The sequence below is a fragment of the Ostrea edulis genome, chromosome 5 (genome assembly GCF_947568905.1).
Source record: "Ostrea edulis chromosome 5, xbOstEdul1.1, whole genome shotgun sequence".
Taxonomy (NCBI): domain Eukaryota; kingdom Metazoa; phylum Mollusca; class Bivalvia; order Ostreida; family Ostreidae; genus Ostrea; species Ostrea edulis.
This window is the reverse complement of record NC_079168.1, coordinates 27,147,749-27,170,870: the sequence shown is the minus strand read 5'-3', so window position 1 is coordinate 27,170,870 and position 23,122 is coordinate 27,147,749. Positions and strand designations below refer to the sequence as shown.

At 35.8% G+C, this 23,122-nt stretch overlaps 1 protein-coding gene across 3 annotated transcripts; it reads right to left on the bottom strand.

Annotated features, from left to right (window-relative positions):
- Nucleotides 1-370: 370 nt before the first annotated feature.
- On the bottom strand, nucleotides 371-21,259 carry LOC125652125 (uncharacterized). Of its 3 annotated transcripts, none has more exons than XM_048881095.2 (16): nucleotides 21,162-21,259; nucleotides 21,010-21,076; nucleotides 14,558-14,680; nucleotides 14,351-14,464; nucleotides 8,553-8,630; nucleotides 8,306-8,430; nucleotides 8,108-8,194; nucleotides 6,695-6,787; nucleotides 6,010-6,123; nucleotides 4,553-4,763; nucleotides 2,057-2,212; nucleotides 1,869-1,954; nucleotides 1,701-1,771; nucleotides 1,416-1,534; nucleotides 1,024-1,321; nucleotides 371-857 (listed from the first exon to the last, which is right to left on the bottom strand). In XM_048881095.2, the coding sequence occupies exons 1-16, from the start codon at nucleotides 21,243-21,245 to the stop codon at nucleotides 776-778; spliced, it is 1,908 nt and encodes a 635-aa protein (XP_048737052.2). In that variant the 5' UTR covers nucleotides 21,246-21,259; the 3' UTR covers nucleotides 371-775. The 3 variants fall into 3 exon arrangements, with proteins under 3 accessions (XP_048737052.2, XP_048737053.2, XP_056021558.1); XM_048881096.2 differs by having other exon boundaries at nucleotides 371-851; nucleotides 21,162-21,247; XM_056165583.1 differs by having other exon boundaries at nucleotides 21,006-21,076; nucleotides 21,162-21,198.
- Between the last annotated feature and the right edge of the window lie 1,863 nt (nucleotides 21,260-23,122).

Below are 23,122 nucleotides of genomic sequence, written 5' to 3'. Positions count from 1 at the left end.
CTAGTTCAATTGTTTGTTTAGGAAAATCAGAAAACTCCAAAATATTTTCCTCTACATTTTTTTAGGGACCGTAACTTTAATATATGATTTACGCATTACACAGTTAATCCTAACCCGAAGTGTACTGCTAAACTTATCAAATCATCTTTTTTAAGGCATCGAACACCTGAACATTCGGCGAATGAAGAAAATGCTTGACCGAAAACATAATAAATTATGTTGTCTATGAAATTCAATATATAATTCAGAAAAAGTGAAATACAAATCCTTAAAAAATGCGATGAATTTGTTTTATCCTTATTCCGATTCTGTTACGGGTAAGACCAAACCTTTAATATTGCGCAGCAGAATTTACTAGGAAAGTCATTCAAACAATTGATAAGATTTATTTATAATTAATGATTGAGAGAAAATTGTAACAATAGCAGACTACTAACTTACGATGGGTGAACACTATCAATAAAGTTCGTGCCTAACTGAATCTGTCTCTTTTCCAAGTTTTTAATTGACTTAAAGACTCATTCCTCATGTTGATATCTGTTTTATATATAGTATTTCTATGATTTTGTTTCAGGCTACCTTGCAGATCTCGAAGAATTTAAGTTTTACAATAAGTGATCTTGTATATAATAACACAATAAACCTTATATATTTTTATATTCTTCAAATTTATTTTCGTCGTCATTCAGTAAATGGTCGTAAGATCTACAACTAAAGACCCCGTCAGGTCACCATATTGTTGAAATGTAAGGTGACACTATTGGTTTTCTTCAGCTCAATCTTTGAACAACTTTACTTCCAGAGTCTCTCTCGTGTTCAAGTTTATCTGGATGTTCTTTCCCATAACAATTCTATAACTGAAAAAAAGTTTCATGATAGAGTTCCATATAAAAAATATGTAATTGTTCAAAAACGTCATCTACTATGTGATGTTTCCTCTTCGTGAAATGCAAGTAGTAGTACATGTACATGTGTCGGTGTGAATGATTCTACGGAATTAAATCGGTAATGGAAAACACTTACATGCAATCGCCCATTTCCACTATGACGGTAGCATTTGGATTTCTCTGATAACACTTATTTATTTTATTATTGATTTTCCTTGGATATGAATTCCACTTCCCGCCGATATCTCTCCACATCCACTGATTAAATGCTACTGGTGCATCTGTCTCTAAATCTGGTGAAGAGTCCGGGTCGTTCTCTGATCTGTCGTTTTTATAGTAGACTCCTTTAACTACTTTTAACAATGGAACACTACTTGCTGACGGCTCCTTTTCACCGGAAATTGAATCTGATGGCACGCAAAATCTCTCACCCTCTGTAATTGGTGTATAAATGCGTTATGCAATGCAAAAGTTTATGATACAAGAACATTCAAACATATTCCAATACATGACAACTGTTACTGATACCTTTCTGAAAACCACTTGCATCTACATCAAAGTCCGACGAATGGGAGAGTTGAGTATTTAATACAGTTTCTCTTGTCTCCTCCTGTAGAAATCGTACTGCCTCCGATGAGAATGGGTCACTGTAAACATTCAAACTAGACAATATCCATAAAAGAATGTTAGAACGCCTTTAAGTCATTTTCAGCAGTTTTTGAATAGTAATCTAGCAAGTTTATTTATAAACGTTTGAGTTCATGTACAAGTTTTCACATCTTGAATAACAATTATTGGATTATTGTTACTTACCATAACTGTAAATCAAACTTTCCTTGACAACCAAATCTATAGTTTCCCGTAATACCATTTGGCCATCTGACCTAAAACAATAACATGACAACAACCCATAAAAATGTTATTTCAAGACATAATTAGGAAGTTTCCAAGTTTCCATGGTGATGATAAATCTAAACATACGTAGACAGTGGCGTTGTTTAGGACTCTAAATACTGATCCAATATTCCCTTCTCCGCCATCTTGATCCTCCCACTCCCAATCTGGACCTAAGGAAAGCAAGAGGGGAATATAAGTACATATGTATGTGATAGCTAAAGAATCAGCTACAGTATCAATTATGCCATTTTCTCTGTATGATTTCTGTTTACCTCTAACAACCAAACACCCCGTGCCAATTATTTCATCTTCTAAAATTCTTGGTATATCACACGCAATGACGTCATATTTGTGTCCCTCCAAAAACGTTTCTCCGTGCCTGTACACGTTTTTGACACCACTGTCCCACTGAACTCTTAACCAGCCAGCTGAAATTGAGTACATCAGGTTTGATTATTATCGTTCACCAAATATACTATAGAGGACAAATAAAAGATGTGTATAATGAAATCGCATAAATAGTGAAGATGTTTATTGTATATCCAAAAGAGCCGTGATTCTCACCACAGCATTTGTAAGCTAATTTAAACAATATTTTATTCACATGTGAATTGGATCGGGCAGCAGCCATAGCCTATTTCAGCCCTCTACCTAAATATAGACAGTGTATTAGACAGCATTTGCAAGCTACTAATCAGAACCAGACTTTTGAAAAATATCGAGTTAAAGACATTTTTGAAGAAGCAAACATCTATACAATACTTATCATTTCCATTAGTGGAACTCTTCAAATTAAAGGCGTGTAAAGTCGTGCTACCGGGACAACATACATAAACATAACTGAGGCATACGTAATGTAAATTATGGTATCGAATACATATTACAACCGACTGAAAACCACGACACTGATTAAAATTCTAAAGGCAAATTTAGGAATTGATTATTATTACAAGAAAACATACGAACATATCAAACTATGTGAAGGAGTGCAGGTACTAAATCTGCCAAATCTGACCGATATAAAGCATCAATCGCAAGAAGAACTGTGAAGGGGAAAACCAATATGCACATCCGACACAATAACTTTTCTTGTAATTAATGGGATTCATGTGTTATTAAAATGATTCTGTCAGATTATGAAGACATTCTATTTTATCATACAATTTGGACAGATTCATAGGGCATGGACTTTGTAATCGTTCATGTAACACCCCCTCCCCCTCTCTCTCTCTTTCTCTCTCTCATCTTCCAATATTTTAGAATAAGTTATATATTTGCCAAACTGCATTTGTTTAGACGTTCATAACACTAATTAACACAACAAATGCGTTTCCAAACTGCATCTTAGCTATTTTGAAAATTACAAAATATTGATTGACTTAGGACAGAGAACATTGTTGTTTGGAGTTTTTAAAATAGGTATAGTAGAGTTTTTGAAAAAAAACATGTAACATCCTTGATAATCTAGTGTTAGAATATTTTTAAAATGCAGTTTGACCAATGGCTATTTTATTTAAAAATACACCATGTACTTTGACTTAAAAAAAGGGGGGGGGGGGGCTGGTGCTATGAACGTTTCGTTAATGTCCCAGTAATCTCGCAATTGCTCGCGAGACGTGTTCATTTTCTTACCAATGAAGCACAAGAGTCATAAAAAGCGCGATAACGCTAATGAGCTGGTAATGAGAAGTATTTTAAAATTTGTGTACGAGAATGAGTTTGAACAATAAGATTTAAAATTCCCATGGTCAGTTGGGTGGGACATTACTAGTGCCCCGTGTCAGCTGGGATCACAACCCCCTGACGCTCTTATGCCCGCCGTCGTTGTGTTCGATGAAGTGTAAGCTTTAAAGCCTAGACACATTCTGAACTACCGGCACTTCGTTCCGCAGAACGTGTCATTCATGACTGAAGAAGATAAAATGGGCTTGGCCGTAGTTAGGTTGTGTCCAATTTTGCGGATCTCTGCACTACTCAGTTTTAGATTTTGAATTATACTTTCAATTTTAGTTTTTAGTTCCACTATTATCAAGCAGAAATTTATAAAAATCAAAAAGAGGTTTGTACTTTTAAGTAATGCCAAGCAAGGGAGATATTGCACCCCCCCCCCCTAAACTTTTCCACTCTGTTGTACAATAGGATATAACTTGACCCTTGATTTGATTATAAACTAAAATATTGGTTCTTATGAAACGAAATAAGAAATGTTGAATACATCGCCGATGTAGCTTGGCTACTGCTTGAGAATGACGTCTTGTTGTCATATCTTTTGTTACATGTGTCATATGTCGGAATGGTACTGGGGTTGACAAACAAGAACTGTATACGCCTTTAATAAGCTTCAAGCCATACCAAAGCATCGTTAATAATGATATGGAGCACAACAGAAATCTTAAAGTTGTAATAGATAAAGCAAGACATATATTGATACCCTGGAGAATCTTAAAGTTGTAATAGATAAAGCAAGATATATATTGATACCCTGGGAAAAATTAGCGAACATGTTTCTCTAGTTTACCATCGTGATAGAATTGACCGAGTAATCGACAGTTTTGATGCAGTAGTGCAGTTATGAAATAACTTTCGATTTCCTAAGTTCGATGCATGCAAGGAACATGTAGATGTATGCTGGCTACCAAGAACCTCAGAACTTTAGTATGTTGAAAAACACATACCGGTACTCCAAAGTATTCGGAAGAATGTTTCACAATGTTATGATATGAGAGTAAACGATGTTATGTTAGCTATGCTTTTGGTCGGATGTATACCTTTCTTGGAGTACCCTATCACTGTGCCAGGACCATGCCAGTCCTGGTTTTTCCACTTCCAGTCTGGTCCACGTTTTACTCTTGTTCCCAAATGTGGCATGTAAGGATTGCTTTTCTCATTAGTAGTTCCGCTTTCTTCGTCCTCTTCATCCGAGTCTAAAGGTTCCGATGTGTATAGGGATTTCTTCATACAAATGTCGAAGATGTCCTCCTAGAGTTCATGAAAACGTACACCAAATTAGGATCGTGGATTTCTTAGAGAAAGTTTAACTGCTTACGTTTTTTTTTTTTTTTTTTTTTACTAAGATAGGTATGCTTTGTTTAATTATTTTAGAGAAAACAGACACGTGCTTATAGCAAAGATGACAGAATCGGCAAAGTCAATGTATTGCATTATCATGTTTCCTGTCAGAGTATCTATCTATCTATCTATTTATCTATCTATTTATCTATGTATCTATAAAGCACATAAAATTTCACTTTATTTGGATATCCCGGGCCTCCGTGGCCGAGTGGTTAGACCATAGCGCTCAAAATCGCACGACCTCTCACCTCTATCGGCACGGGTTCGAATCCCGCTCGCGCAGGTAAGTGAGAAAGTTTCCCAGTTTACTATCGGAAGGTCGGTGGTCTCTTCCCAAGTATATTGTATCTGGGTTCTCTCCTCCACCAATAAAAACTGGGCGACACAAGATAATTGAAAAAAATGTTGAGTGTGGCGGAAAACATCAATCAATCAATCATATTTGGATACCCACTTCCGCCCCTACCCGGGGTCGAACTCACGACCAGCGGAACCCGATCTACTACATGTAGCAGCACGCAACCAGTGCGCTAGACCGCTCGACCATCAAGGCAAGTAAAAACTCTGCTTTCGATGACGATGGGATTATCGCCAGACTGTCACACGCTACACAGTCATTGAGAATGGAAATGGAATACAGTTATATATATCACAACGTGCGGATCCAGGTTAGAATAGATCCTAAGTACCCCTTGCTTGTCGTAAAAGGCGACTGAATCGGGGAGGTCTTTCGGTTGAGACCGCAAGAACCGATGCCTCGTGTCACAGCAGGTTTGGCACGATAAAGATCCTTTCCTGCTCAAAAGCCGACATTGGTGATGTCTCCATATGAGTGAAAAATTCTCGAGAGGGACGTTAAACAACATACAACAAACCAATCACTCTGCTACTATTTTCACATAAGGCGCGGTTATGTCTGAATTTACGCCATCACCATTTCTTCTACGTAGCTTTACTTTTTAGTTGTCTTCACATATAACATGAATCAATTTATTCAGAAAACTGCTAATTTGTGTGAGAAATAGAATAGCAGTGGAGTGTTGTAGATTTGACCAATATATGTTCACTATTCCAAGATGCTGTCTAATTGGGAAAAAAACCGTAATATATAATGCCGATTTGAATTATATTTTGTCTACTTAATAGGTACTACCTTATCCATTTCAGTGAAAACCTTTCCAGGATGTGCATATGTCAGAACAGAGAGTAAAAGTTCGCGGTCCATAAAGCCATGCGTTCCTGGAGAAGACATCAGCGAGGCCGCTCTCTGTAGTGTAACCAAGAAATCTTGTGATAGACGTGTACTATAAACATTATCAAATAACAACATTTTGATTAGCAACAACACTTTCAGTGCCTTTATAGTAATATCAACAGCAATGTATATAATGCTGAATTAGGAAGTTGGTTGATTTCAAAATTAAGGAGTATCTCCCACACGCATAGCTCTTATCCTTAGACGAATTTGACTCCACTTTCTTTGGCACTCTGTTTCCCCCTAAAATAGCTCTAAAAGTATATTGTTATTTCGGATTTCAAACATTTCGGTTGAGCATTACTGAAGAGACATTATTTGTCGAAATGCGCATCTGGTGCATCAAAATTGGCACCGTATAAGTTTTACATTGTTACTGTAAAATTTCGATACACCGCAATGCTACAGAGGAGAGGGACTTGTAAGTTGTCAGAACTTGTTCCCAATCCTTTTGATTTCATCAATAAAATATGTTCAAAACAAAAACAAAACAATGCTACAGACAAATATAATCCTATATGTATACAGACGTTTACCAAACACACACATCACACCCCCCCCCCAATTTTACGCATTTCAGTACCAGATTTTGTGAGTATCTTGCAAACTGCTTGGCTTCATGTGGATACACAATCTTTCCTCCCCTTGATCGGTTACACAGAAACTCCAAAAATAGCTGAAATAGGAAATATTAATACCAGAAAATATGTCCAGAGAATATATTCAGAAATTTAAATCTATAAAAGGTAAATATAACGAACAGGAATCAATCTCATAACTCCTTAATATACCAGAGATGGGGTCAGCTGCCTAGGAGGAGTAAGCGACCGGTCACACCTGCCGTGAGCCCTATATCTTGATCAGGTAAACAAAGTTCTCCGTAGTTAAAATCAGCATCTCAAGAACGGTCTAACAATCATTATGAAACAAGTCAAATGATAGTTTGCATTGGCAAACTAACTTATCGTAACGATTATAAAATTTGCGAATTGCTGACTTTAAACGAGGCATCATCAACGTGTTTGTCAGTAACCTGTCTTGGTATAAAAACTTATCTTACTCTTAGCAAACTCTTGCGTATCGAATCAATTGAGAGGAATAATACCATATGCAGGTGATAATAGGATATTGCTACATACATATGGGACAATATCAGACAAGATGCTCATTAATTGACCTCTACATGGATATCAAAACAACACAAAGCTAGAATTATGGGTTGTACATTGGAATTAACAATTTTGATACATTATGATCTAAAATTTCAATACTGTGTTCTTTGTCATTGGGGCAATTAGCTAGTCAATAAAGCAATACAGTTCACATATCTTGTTTTGTATGTGCGGTATAAAAAAGTCACCGTGGGGAAGTTCAAGCAAACGACGAAGGTCTGCAGTTTAACGTCATGCATGAAAGGGGTGTGTGACGAGTCGTTCACTATCATATCACATTATGGTCTACCCCATTATAAGGCCTGAAGGCCAAGACGCATGCATGCATGCACATATGCACACATACACACACAAACCTATTTAATTAAATATCAATGTGTTATGTAAGTTAGACAATAAAAGTGATTACTTGTGAGCTAATTTTCCGAAATAATAATGATAACTGTGTAGCGGTCAGCAGGGCTCGATCGCCGGTGGCCAGTTAGCTCAGTTGGTAGAGCACCTGACTAGAGATTCAGGGGGCCGGGTTCGAATCCCGGTCTGGTCCTTTGCATTTTCCCCCTTCCTGTTACATTTGGTGCCGTAGACCAGCCCCTGGAACTGACAGGTGAAAATGCCTACTAGGGGATAAAGATCCTGGGTTGATGTCTTCAGGTGTGAGGACATTTAAGGAGGGAGGAGTGTAGCGGTCAGCCGGGCTCGATCGCCGGTGGCCAGTTAACTCAGTTGGTAGAGCACCTGACTAGAGATTCAGGGGGCCCGGGTTCGAATCCCGGTCTGGTCCGTTGCATTTTCTCCCTTCCTGTTACAACTGTTTAACGTACCATATCCGGATTTTTGCCAACGGGTATGCAAAATATTGGGTGACATCGTCCAACATGTCTCGTAACTGTTTGAAGATGATCTTTTGCCTAAAATACATGTATATATCCTGTTTATTATTCAGAAATGATGTTCAAAAATGTTCAATTTCTTCAGAACTAAAACATTGATGAGATTATTCATTCATTAATTAGAAATACCTCTTCCGTTTCATACGAAACTGAATCGTCAGCATCACTAATTGAATTAAAATTTGTTGGTCGTCCGTCCGAAATAAGAATAATTCGTGGACGTATTCTAAACTCGCACATCACTGAAGTATGACCTGGAAAATTATTTTGAGCTTTAACATGGGTAATTCATTTAATACATATACGTCCGAAAATCTAGAAATTGATACATATGTGTATATTATTAATTTCATTAAGCTAAAATGCACTTATTTACTTGCGCCATTGTGTGTTGATCCCAGACACAGAAGAAATGCCCCAGTTAGAGGAGAAAGGCCTCCAAATTCAACACAATCTAAATGATAAAGAGAACCTAGTATGCTATAAAAATCATCTACGAGAGAGAGAGAGAGAGAGAGAGAGAGAGAGAGGTGTTAAAATGTTTCCTCAATTAAGTTTCCTCAAACAATGTGAAATAGTACATGAGATTGAAATACACTAATTGCACTTTGTACGGTCATCAAAGGTTCATATACATGTATTTGAATTCCCATTGTTTGTACCTAATTGAAGCTTCGATACGCCATTTCCAAGTGGGATGATAGCCATTTCCTCATTGATGTGTTGTATGTGCGTAGTACTTATCAATCTTGATAAATATATTTAGTACAACTATTTCAACGTCTGGGAATATTCCAACAGAAAAGAAAGTACAATGTAAATATAAAAAAAATGCATGTCATTATTGAATATACATGAGGGCATAACCTGCGACCCTTAACGCCAACATACTTTTTAAGCAGCATATTAACGCTTACTGAAAAGCACGCTGGCATGAAAGTTTCACAGTTAATACTCTAGGATTTATAGGTTATAGAACAATTTATTTTACAACAATATCTTTTCTAGTTTTCGTTTTACAGTCGTTTAAACTTTGTGGTGTTTTTCAACATGAAAACTACATGTGTATAACGTCATGATGTTGACGTTATGAGAATCACAGTGTAATACACCAACAAAAAAAAATCGACGCATAGGTTAATATATATTTTTGGGGCTTATTCTGGTTGTAAATCACAACTGTTAAAATACTAGGAACACTTGTATATTTTCTAATCACGATGTTTAAATTTGTGATATATTGCCCCCCCCGCCCTAACATAACACTTTACCCCCCCCCCCCCCCCCCCCCCCCCCCCCCCGCTGTATTGGACATAATTGAAAAATCGTGATCAAAAATTAAAATTCCATGCGGTGAAAGGACCACAGCAAATAGTTTTGTTTTACCGTCTACCTCAAAGACGAGTTTATATTTTCGAGTTGCATATCTATTCGTATCAATTTCCATTAAAATTGATATTAATTGACGATAAAAGGAGAGACAACTCTATAATTTTGGTTAAACTTGGGTAATTATAGTAACTAATTAGGAAAATGGATTTTTTAAACATCCCCTCGTAAACTAGTTTTTTTTTTTAAAAATAAAACACGATGGACCTTTAAAATTGTCGGCACCTCTGAAGTCTTAATTTTCTGAGCGACGAAGACTTTGAAGTCCACGGAGGACCTCCGTAGATATCACCTGTGCCTCCTTTGTGTCACCGTGCACCTCCTTGTGACAAAGCAAAGAAATAAAAGAAATAAATACAAAGCGAAATGTTATTAGTGGGTGAAAATTAAAACGTATAAAACGGCGACTTGTATATATTCATATCATTTAATGATATATATTATTGTTAATTTATAATAGTAATTTAATTTAGAAAATGTTTACTGTCTATCTTTAAAGAATTATCATACTGATTTGATAACTTACTTAAATCTTTACATATTGGAGTTTGCTATTCGAAACAATTTATCTTAATTATCATTATGTCGTCCGTTATGTATTAGTTTTTTCACATTTATTTGTTTGAAGTAGATAAATTGTTTTTTTTTTAAAAACCCAGAAATAGAGTGGACAGTGTCGCTAAATGGATTTTAAATTTCTTTAAGTAGAAACCTCAACATGTTTGTAAATCGGGATAATTTTCTGTATATAGATATATCAAGATATAGATATATATCCGTATGCAGACTTCCTCGCAGACGTTCACATTTTCTTTATGAAACACCCAAAATTCTCGACATCCTGTACACAAACACCTGTGTTATTTCCACCACTTGTCGGTACATTGTTTCACAGCACAGCACGAGCAGCACGAGTTTACCAAATAAGAGAAGGATAATTTGACTTTGAAAATGAACAAACAAATATCGCATGGTATACATGTAAATTGGCATAAATTTCAATTTGATAAATAGCATGAATTATAGCAGCTCAAAGAAATGTGGACCATAAAATGACAATTTTAAGTAAAAGCATTGGTTTATTTGTATATTAGATGATTTAGATCCGTTGTCTACATGTTTGTAGAAACATCACAAAATGTACAGTTGACAACGATTGAAATAAGAAAATAAGAATGCGGACGATTTATTGTTTCTTCAGTGACTCACGAACTTATCCGTCGTCTGAATGAAAGTTGTAAAACGAACATACTATTTTTTGGTCAGTTATAACACCCGAAAACGGGGGTAAAAATCATCTTCGCTTGCCATGGGTTTTGGGTCCATTGTGTTCTTCGTGGACTGAATACATTTTGCTATCGAAGATGGAAAAAATAATTCAAAAAATGTCTAGATTGTCCGCTTGCATAAACATGCATTACGGTGGTAAAAAAATATATATCTAGTAAATCCAATGAAGACGTAGTAATATAGATTTTGTATTTATTTTATTTTTGACTGAGAGGGCGTTAGATAGCTAGGCACGTAACATCGTTTAAGAAAAGGGGCAGTCCTAACTCGCACCAGCCGAAAAATTTAACACGAAAAAAAAAGAAAAAAAAAAAGAAGGAAATTAAATATATCAGAATGAAGTGGAATGGTTAATTGATAAGAATAATATTGTATATTTTATGATTTGATTAAACTACCCGTACCTGTGTACATTACTGATGCTCTCTCTCTCTCTCTCTCTCTCTCTCTCTCTCTCTCTCTCTCTCTCTCTCTCTCTCACGATGTTATAGATTCAGTACTACTGTATAGCGTGTATGAATTGAAGCAACTAAAATGCAAATCGTCAAATCGTTTTGTCTATATTTTTTTTTTCGTGAACTACATTTGTATTTGCATTTGACACCAAGATTTTAAAACATCCTTACAGTAGACTCGGGTGGGTTTTGTTCTATTATGCAAGCTTGAATTAAAGTTAAAAATGCACACTTAAAGAAATTGAATTCGGGAGGGGGGATTGAAACAGTTTGAGTGGCACAACACATGTCCAGTTTATTAATTGACAAACACATGTAATATAGCATTCAGTCCGTCTGTCATAATTTAATTTTACTTGTAACACGCAATTTGATTTGTTGAGCACGCTGAAAAAATATTTGTTTATATTGTATAAATGTAACTTGGTATGGGGACACACCTCCTTGACAACCAAGACGACACTACTTTTCCTTTTTTGATTTTACATTTGACAATGGAACACTGATAGGTTGATAGGCCTTCGAACTAGGCCTATGAAATAGAAAATCAACGGAATTAAATGTGTACAATAAATGCTGTATTGTCTGAAACCCCCCCCCCCAAAAAAAAAAAACAACACCCCAAACAAACAAACAAACAAATCGCACAATCTTTGTTTACAAGTAAAGTTATATAAAATATTTAAAAAAAAAACAAAAAAACAAAACAAAAAAAACAACAACAACAAAACTCTTGACATGTACAACGATATCATATGTGAAATAAAAAACGGTATATGAAGTATTTGCAAAATTGCTATTTCATGATGTTTTTAGTTGGAAAAGGGGGGGGGGGGTGTACTTGATCTGCCTATCGAAGCATAAAATGCGTCACGAATGTCTTACAATAGATGACATTATGTTTCATCGATAACATGTGAATTACTATCTGTGAATTGCTTACATAATTTACTGTGTCGGATTCAATTGGCGACAACGCTTCATGCTCTGGAAAGTCATATTGTAGTTTAAATCTTTTATTTTGAATTCTTTTTTTCCTGACCAGGCCATGCTGATATTCAGCCCGAAACTTGGATACTGTAAATCAAAGAAGGACTTGCTCCCGTTTGAAAAAAAACTATTGTAAACAATGTACGTAAAGTTGGGTTAAATAAAACAATTATTTCGAATGTTAACAGTCTAAAGCTGTGTAGTAACAATTTTGTAAGATAAATAAAGCAAAACTTATTCAATATATCAGTGTCATACAAGTCTGACTAAAGTACAGATCTATTTTATTATATATATAATAATATATATAGGTCTGTACTTTAATCAGATTTGTGTCATACAAGAATACTTGCATGAAGCCTGAATATTTTCCGATATTCCAAAGTGAAAGAAGACGCCATGTACCTTTCAGTCACTAGGCCTAACAGTGTATTTCGGTTATTGTTGTTTATGATAATAATGTAAAACTACCAAAATTGTACACATTTTTTTATAAAAACAACGATGCAATGAAGATGCTATGTGAACGACTTTAAAAGATGAAAACAGCTAGGTATTGAAAATGAACATCTACAGTAAAAGGGCAAAACAAGCTGCAACCGAAAACTATTATTAGGTGAGGGAACTTCCCTTGCTTTAAAAATAAACACCGACCTAAAATGACCTATACATCTGTAAACTTGAAGTTTACCACCACCAGCGCATTATCTATAGCCGTAATATTTAGCAACAATCCGGAATATCGGTGGCTTTTTTTTTTTTGAAAAAATAAAAATAGTGCTCATAGCTCGCCATAAAATATTTTTGCGTTGATGGGCAATTGAAAAGGTGTATATTATAAAAATACTTAAAATATTTAGGGAGAAATGAAACCAGTATGGCAAAACCTGTAGAAAATAACCAGGTTTTGGTGAAAAATGACAAAAATACGGTACCATATCCGGTTCTAAATGTATACAGCTTTAGTTGTGATCTTATTTTAAAAATCTAACATGTTTTTTTTAAACCCCGGATTCTGATCCAAATTTATGACACCAATACTCCTATTCAACATTTACTTTCATTTTTATATATATTGTAAGGGTAATATTTTGGGGTTTGTGAATCAGATATTTTTCAAGTGATACATGAAAGGTGAAAATAACTAACAGTGATCAATCTGATAACTCCTTTAAGGAATACAAAATAGAGAGTTGGCATACTTATAACATATTAAGATAGATAGATTGACTGATTGTATCTTGTTAACGTCTCTTTCTCGAAATTTTTTCACTCATATGGAAATGTCACCAATACTGGTGAAGGGCTGCAAATTTAGGCATTAACTCGGCGCTTACGGCCATTTTTTTTTTTAGCGTGCAACACCTACTGTGAAACGGGATATATCGTTTTTAAGGTCACCTCCGAGGACTCATGGCATTCCCACCTGATGCAGAGCGTTTGGCGATGGATCTGTCACTACCTGTTTTAACGACTTAGGTCTGTCGCGGCCGGGATTCAAACCCCGACCTTCCACATACGGGGCAAACGCTCTAATGTCTAGACCACTGTGGCGATATAGTAAGGTAGAAGTAATAGTAGAGAAGGTATGGATGGGAAAAGAAACAGAACAACCATTGTATTGATGTAGGAAATGCTATGAAAATATACGTTGTAATCTGTTATAGAGAAATCATCTACATGATGGAGAGGATTGTTATAGAAGATTCATGGTATAAAAATTATCAAATGTCACATTGATAATACAGGAGGCACTGATAATAAGTTATGATATAGATAATCATTGGAACTAGAAAGCCATCTTTTTTTTTTCTTTCGATGATTGAAATATATCTTTATGTAATCAGGCTACAATTTAAGCCTAGATTAAAGTCCAGCTCATCAATGGAACTACCCTGTCAAGTCTGAGATATATCAACCAGTATTTACCTGTTCTAGAAGTAACTTCATATCATTTAGATGTGCATTTTCACAACAAATTGTGTACCATCAAATTCCATATAATATATATTACATGTACAAGATGAACATGCCCCGGATCGTACTATACCTAAACTCCGTGATATTTCCCTGTACTGGTTTGAGAAGTAGTGTAGGAATCTGGTGTGTTTTCCACAAATGATGGCAGCCACGTTTTCGTCTTCCTCTGGGTGATTTGCAAACTCTTCAAAAAGTACATACACTTCAATAACTTAAGAGTAAACAAAACAGATTATTGCAAAACGATATAGACATGCGGTTTATGAGAGTTTCCCACCTGTAAGTATAGTACAAAATGTCTCTTTCATCAGTAGGAAACCGTCCTCACCAAGGCTTGCTGATGTGTCAAGTATGAAGATGTTACAGGGCCCTCTTCCGTGTTGATACCGCAGTTCACGATCTTGAACAGTGGGTAATAAAGCCTTGAATTATTTGGCCAAAACCGCTTTATTTCATTTGTTTAAATCAATTCTGTAAGGCACAATCTACATTAGATCACTTTATCCAAAATCAACTCCTCTTTTCTTCTTTTTCTGACTTCAAGAAAAATATAAAGAAACAATTGCATTAATTCTTCATTTTCGTTATGCTCATTTTGACAGTGTCTGATTTGAATTGAAATGCCAAATAAGAAAATAATTTATTTTGTATGAAAATGTTCTCATGTAGATTGCAGTCACAAAAGTAATAGTCACATAACAATTGAGGAGAGGTGTCTGATTAACAGTTGATACGAACCATGATTGTATCCAGTGTTATATTTCAATTATCATTAATATTCGTCTTAATTGCAAAGATTTCTTCTTGACGTTTATGGTATACATTTGTTGTAATGATCCTGTCTTTCACTGATGTTTAGGTGGGTTTTTCTGCTTTCATACAAAATCAAGAAAACGAACAACTGAACTTATTTTACAGGAAATGTTCCAACTGTATTGAAGTTTTTGAGCAAGTAGTAGGGAATCTGACCAAATGCAGGGGCGGATTCAGGAATTGCGGTTACAGGGGCCGCCACTTTATGAGACAGTGGGCCCAGCCCTGGTGGGGGTCCAGGGGGCGAAGCCCCCGTAAGCTCCTGGATTTTAGATTTTATGGGGCTTAAAATATTTTTCCTATTAGTCATTTGTACTATTTTCTATCATTTTAATTAGGTGAAATTAATAAAATGACCCAAATTTTAAGAGTTTTTTGGAAAAAATTAAGTTCTTCCAATAAAGTAATTCAAGACATCAAAAGATTTTGTCATTTATTTCTCCGGGAGTGGAAGAAATTATTGCTTCTTTTTTATGGTTTAGTACATTTTCCGAAACAAGATACCGCGATTTACATTAAATTTGAAAATTTTAGGGGGGGGGGGGAGGGGCTGCGCCCCCTCTAAATCCGTCACTGAAATGTTATATATCATTCAAACCAGAATTCATTGCGTGACTTGATAAACTATACAATTCTTAAGATTAATCTGTGTAAAGAACAATATCCTCACGGGCACAATATCATCACGGGCATTTATTCTCCTTTATGTGTTTTAAAGTCTCCACAACCTGGCTCCAGGATATCTAACGGAACTCATTATTCCATACAACCCGACAAGAACCCTGCGTTCAGAAACCGCAAATCTATTAACTGTACCATCAGTCAGAACTAAGACTTACGGTGAACGCAGATTCGACAAGGCTGCATCCACACTCTGGAACAATCTACCTAGCCAGCTCAGAAACGCCAAAAATCTTGAATGTTTTAAACGTCTGTTAAAAACTCATCTTTTCTGTCAATCCTATAACCTTTAAATAGCTATGTACTGTTAAATTTAATGAACTTTGAGCACATTTGTGTTTTAGATTCCTTTGAGTAGTTTTACTTGTTTGTTTTTCATATATATTTAGGACGTTGTATGCTTGCATCATATTTTATATTTTAAATTGTCTTGATTTGTACTTTTTATCCATTATGGCATAATGTTGCATTCATGATTATATGTGTAAGGATTATTCGTTGTGTATTCTATGGTTTTTAGCTCACCTGAGCTGAAAGCTCAAGTGAGCTTTTCTGATCACCCGTATTCCGGCGTCCGTCCGTCTGTCTGTCCGTCCGTCTGTAAACTTTTCACATTTTCAACTTCTTCTCAACAACCACTGGGCCAATTTCAACCAAAGTTGGCACAAAACATCCTTAGGTAAAGGGAATTCTAAATTGTCAAAATAAAGGGCCAGGCCACCTTCCAAGGGGAGATAATCAAGAAAAGGTAAAAATAGGGTAGGGTCATTAAAAAATCTTCTTCTCAAGAACCACTGGGCCAGAAAAGATGAAATTTATATGAAAGCTTCCTTATATAATGAAGATTCTAAATTGTTAAAATCATGGCCCCCGGGGGTCAGATGGGCCACAATAGGGGATCAAAGTTTTACATACAAATATATAGGAAAATCTTTAAAAATCTTCTTCTCAAGAACCACTGAGCCAGAAAAGCTGAGATTTATATGAAAGCTTCCTGATATAATGCAAATTTTAAATTGTTAAAATCACGGCCCCCGGGGGTCGGATGGGGCCACAATAGGGGGTCAAAGTTTTACATACAAATATATAGAAAAAATCTTTAAAAATCTTCTTCCCAAGAACCACTAAGCCAGAAAAGCTGAGGTTTATATGAAAGCTTCCTGATATAGTACAGATTCTAAATTGTTAAAATCATGGCCCTCGGGGGTCGGATGGGGCCACAATAGGGGGTCAAAGTTTTACATACAAATATATAGGAAAAATCTTTAAAAATCTTCTTCCCAAGAACCACTAAGCCAGAAAAGCTGAGGTTTATATGAAAGCTTCCTGATATAGTACAGATTCTAAATTGTTAAAATAATGGCCCCCGGGGGTCGGATGGGGCCACAATAGGGGGTCAAAGTTTTACATACAGATATATAGGAAAAATCTTTAAAAATCTTTTCCCCAAGAACCACTGAGCCAGAAAAGCTGAGATTTATATGAAAGCTTCCTGATATAGTACAGATTCTAAATTCTTAAAATCATGGCCCCCGGGGATCGGATGGGGCCACAATAGGGGGTCAAAGTTTTTTTGTTTGTTTGTTTTTTTTCGTTTTTTTTTTTTTTTTTTTGATATAGTGTAGATTCAAGTTTGTTAAAATCATGGACCCCGTGGATTGGATGGGGCCTCAAGGGTGGCATCAAAGTTTTACATACAAATTTATAGGAAAAATCTTTTAAAATCTTCTCAAGAACCACTGAGCCAGAAAAGCTGAGATTTATATGAAAGCTTCCTGATATAGTACAGATTCTAAATTGTTAAAATCATGGCCCCGGGGGTTGGATGGGGCCACAATAGGGGGTCAAAGCTTTTTTTTTTTTTTTTTTTTGTTTTTTTGTTTTTTAGATATAGTGCAGATTCAAGTTTGTTAAAATCATGGACCCCGGGGATTGGATGGGGCCTCAAGGGTGGCATCAAAGTTTTACATACAAATTTATAGGAAAAATCTTTTAAAATCTTCTTCTCAAGAACCACTGAGCCAGAAAAGCTGAGGTTTGTATGAAAGCTTTCTTATATAGTGCAGATTATAAATTGTTAAGATCATGGCCCCTGGGGGTCGGATGGGGCCACAATAGGGGGTCGAAGTTTTACATACAAATATATAGGAAAAATCTTTAAAAATCTTCTTCCCAGAACCACTAAGCCAGAAAAGCTGAGATTTATATGAAAGCTTTCTGATATAGTGCAGATTCAGGTTTGTTAAAATCATGCCCCCCTGGGGTAGGATGGGACCACAATAGGAGATCAAAGTTTTACATACAAATATATAGGGAAAATCTTTAAAAATCTTCTTCTCAAGAACCATTGGGCCAAAGAAGTTCACATTTACATGAAAGCTTTCTGACATAGTGTAGATTCAAGTTTGCAAAAAACCATGGCCTCCAGGGGAAGGTTTGGGCCATACTAGGGACTACGGTTTTACATGCAAATAGATATGGAAAATCTTCTGATATGGACCAAGGTGACTCAGGTGAGCGATGTGGCCCATGGGCCTCTTGTTTTCTTTTAATTATCAATTGTAAATTTTAGTATGTTGTACAGCGCTTTAGAGTATTTTTAGATAAGGCGCTGTATAAGTGTATTATTATTATTATTTACACTCGCCATAATAGATTGTCATAGGCGTTGGTTGTACAATTGTATCTTGCATAGGAATGGTCCAAATGACGTTTGGCCTCGGTCGTACGCTATGGTCGAGATATCAGTTCCTCTGTGGTTGAATTATATTCAGTGTAGCATTGCACGCTTGGATCGTTACAATGTGCATTTAAGTATGAGAGTACTAAACTCCGAATATTTGTCAAAGCTATCGAAAGATAGAGCAGGCGTAGAAATGCTGATATGATATATGATTACCTAAATCATTTTGGAATGAAAAAAAATATGCGTTTCAATTAATAGTTTGGGTATGAAATTATCAAACAAAATCGATATATGAATAAGGAAAGTATCGCAGTGAGGTTATATTTGAATCGAATGTTGTTATGGTAAACTAACAACTCAACTGTCAACTTTATGATAAACGGTTTGAGACTTAAGCTTCTCCACCATCAATTTCCCATATTTATATAGCAATATTCGATTATCACCTATATATAGTATTGCTATCTCTCATATGATTCTATACAAAAGAGTTTGTTCTGGTATGGTCAGTTTTTGAATTGAGTCAAACTACTGATTAACAAGTTGAAGTTCCAGGGATTTCAATAGTCTCGTTTGAAGTCGGCATTTCGCAAATTCTATGTTCGTTATAGCGATTTAGTTTGCGAATACAACCTGTCAAATTGTGTCTGGCGTGTTTCATCCCAATTGTTAAGCAGTTCTTTACACATTGGCTTCACGGTGGGTGTAAATGCTTACTCCCCCGGGGCACCTGGTCCCACCTCTGGTAGGCCCGAGTCCGTGTTTGTGGAAATATCTGTATTCCTTATAGATTATTGTTGACTGTTTTTTCTTAGCGATTGGAATGCACTTTCAAACGTTGGTGGACTTTTGTCTAAAATCAATATACTAAATGTGTGGGAGAGTCAAATAAGTTGATGTTACATGGGTTCAACAGTCTCGTTTCAAGTCAACGTTCCGCAAAGTCTATGGTCATAACGACCATGATTGCATTTGCGAACACAAACTGTCGTTAAATCGAATGCCGTTTGACTTTTTCATCTCAAATGTTACACCTTTGCTCACAAGCTTATCTTTACAACGGATTATTCTGTTTTCCTGATTAAATTAGATGTCCCAAGGCAGGTGAGACGTTCAACAAGGGATGCGTATTCGTCCTAGACACCTGGTCCCACCCTACCTCTGGGGTCTACGTGCTTGCTTCTTAATTTTGTATTGTTTATGGGATTAATGGGTTGATCACTAGTCGCTATCTTCACATTTCAAAGATTAGCATTGAAGTCCATGGAAAAGGAATTCATACTCTTATTCAATATGTTTATTTATCATATGTAAACGACGAAAGAAGCCCCGAAAGCGTAAATTGTGTTTATATATACACAAGTTTTACATTACGATCCCTGGGTCGAGGCCTCTGCTGGTGGACTGTTAGTCCCCGAGGGTCTCTACAACCCAGTAGCTAAGTACTTCGTTACTAGCTTGAAAATACAGATGTATATTTAATTGCTGGGATAAAATTTAGAAATTCATTTTAAAATTAAGGATTATCTCCCTCGTGCATAGCTCTTATCCTTGGACGAATTTGGCTCCACTTTTTTGGCACGCTGTTTTTGGCTATATTTAGCTCTAAAACTTCATAGTTATTTCGGATGTCAAACATTTCGGTTGAGCATCACTGAAGAGATATTATTTGTCGAAATGCGCATCTGGTGCATCAAAATTGGTACCATATAAGTTTTACATGCATGTATATAAATCGGTGATATACATTAATTTGACTACATCAAGAATAGAGTGTTTAGATAAGATAATCAAATTAGATAATATGTAATTTCTATTCCTTTCTGACACGATCGACACGTTTTTAAAAGGAGGAAAGAAAAATGGTGGATTTGATTTCGATTTGTGTTTTGAGTTATTTTATTCTCAGATATTCAGATACTTGATATCTTAGTGTTATTGTGCAGTTTGTGTTTTCATAGCAGCTGGCAATCATCCTTTACGATATATATACGGGTGTGACCAGTCGACAGGGAATGCTTACCCCTCCTAGGCACCTGATCCCACCTCTAGTATATCCAGGGTCCGTGTTTGTCCAACTTTCTATTTTGTATTGCTTGTGGGAGTTATGAAATTGACCTCTGTTCGTTATCTTCACCTTTCATAAGAACACACAATGATAAGCATTTGTATCTACTGTTGGTACATGTATATAAAGATATACTTTGCATGTCATTGTACGAAGGAAACAAGTAATGGACAACTCGGAAATTGCATAATGCAATAGAAGTTTTAAAAATAAGATATTCCCAATTCAACTTGTTGTCTGTATCTTTTACATTTACACCAACTATTTGTGTATCTCTTTCCTTCTCAATTTGTGTGCCTAAGAGCGCTGGTCACGTGCTGCTACACGTGCCCTTTTGCGTCTGCGAGTCAGGAATTGAACACCAGGCCAGGGTGGAAGTGGGTATGCAAGGATAGTGAATTAATCTGTGTTATCAAGCAGCAATCTAACTATCGTACAATTCAACTGAACACTGTATGAAACTTTGCAAGGACTCACTCACTTGTGTTAGCGTCGATGAGAGCTTGTTCCCTCCAATATTTTTCCGAAGTCTCAAATCCTAAATCCATCTGTGAATAATGATATGCATTTATCAGTCTATGATTAAAGGCGTAGAAATGTTAATGCTTTTAGCTTTGGTTTAGTAATTCTTACTTTAATCGGAGTGTGACTTCGTCTGCAATATATGATACATCCACGAGAACTTTCTCCGCACTTCCTTGTTCCGGCTTTATCCATTACGAGGCTCCTTGGTTAATAATATATTAACATTATATACAGATATAACAATATATATGCTATTTTAGGAAACACTTGAAATGTGTTTTGTACAATACTCAAGGATATTACTGATCAAGAGGCCCTATCATCGAGCGTTCGAAATATCGAAGGTCGAGTCAAATCCACAAGCAATTGCATCGCTTGGGGTCGAATTTACTATATAAAGGGTAAAGATATAGATCTCTAAATATAGGGTACCCAAGTTAGCCGATGTAAAAACAATAAATCAATTTATATAAAATTCTATTTTGTATTTGATTTATTCATACATAATCAATTTACATTACTACCAAATTTCATCCCGAAATTTCCTATACTTCCCAAGATCTGTAAAAATGAATTCGGAAGAATGCCAATTATTTTTTGGTCGACTTTCAGCTGGGCCCTGGTATTATACGACTAAACAGAATGTTTGAGCATTGCAACAAGCTATTACATAGAATGTGCAGCATAACACATAGCTCCAAGTGACTGCAAAATTTAAAACCGTCTGTACTTTTACAATCACAACCATTACGATAGTTATGACTAATACATATACAAAGTAGAATTTTATATCAATTGATTTATTGTTTTTACATCGGCTAACTTGGGTACGCTATATTTAAAGTTCTATACCTTTACTCTTTATATAGTAAATTCGACCTCCAAGCGATGCATATTGCCTGTGGTCAAATCGGAAAAATAAAGGTTCGATCATCATGATCACGATTTTTCTGGTACATGTATCTAATTGTTTGAAGCGTTGTCTTTCATATTTGTAGGCAATTAACTTGATTTCAACAAGATGGAAATTTATCTTGCATAGATAGCAAACATTTTTTAAGGCTTACGTATTTATTTGTTCTTTTCTCATATCAAATATTCATCAAAATATATAAACATTTACAAGCAAATTTCTGGTACATATAACTGAAAGTTCGCAGTCCCTAACTATACAGAGCACAATCGCCACCAGTTTCAGTTACAATACGCAAAACATGCATTCTAATAAATGAGGGTGTGTCCCTGCCATATTTATAAATTATATTGTTAAAATAACCGTTTCATTGTCTGGTTCAAACAAGTCGTAAAGTTGGCTTCAGTCGAATCACATAACGAAAAATAAAGCGCAAGTGGAGGGTTAAATTGACCAATTAAACAAATACCTATCCACTCTTCAAGGAGACACAGGCGACGTGTCACCTAAATAAACAGTTATCCAGCTGCGGACCAGCCGGAAATAATCATACACTTGTGTGAAGGTGCGTACATACGCACTGCCACCACTTCGAGAGATCAATCGATGGGATCCAAATTTCACTTATAGAGATCGAACAACGTGTTTTAGCTGCCTGAACCAGGAAAGCGGAATACATATCTCATACACATGCAAAATTAGTCATGACCAGCTGTCAAAAACCGGTAAATGAAACATTTTATACACATACAAATTTCATCATCTTCAGCTGTCTAAACCAGGGAAATGAAACGCATATCTTATCCATTATTAGCTCTCTAAAACAGGCAAGTAAATGAAACACATATCTCATACACATATCGTTCGTTTTCTTAAAATGGAAATAAACTAAACACACATCTAATATTGTCACAACGTTTAGTCATAGTCAGCTGTTTAAACAGACAAATAAATGGAACACGTATCGAGGAATCAGAGAATAAATGGTGTAAAATATGATCTGAAAGTTTTCAAAAACTTCTAAGTATTTTATCATCATAGTTCAAAAATAAGGGATGCGTAGGGAATTTCTTTGTCAAAGTTACATTGATGGCAGATTATGCGCTAGCCTTCGATTAGATGTCCCACCACTGTTCCAGAACCTTGGCCATCTTTA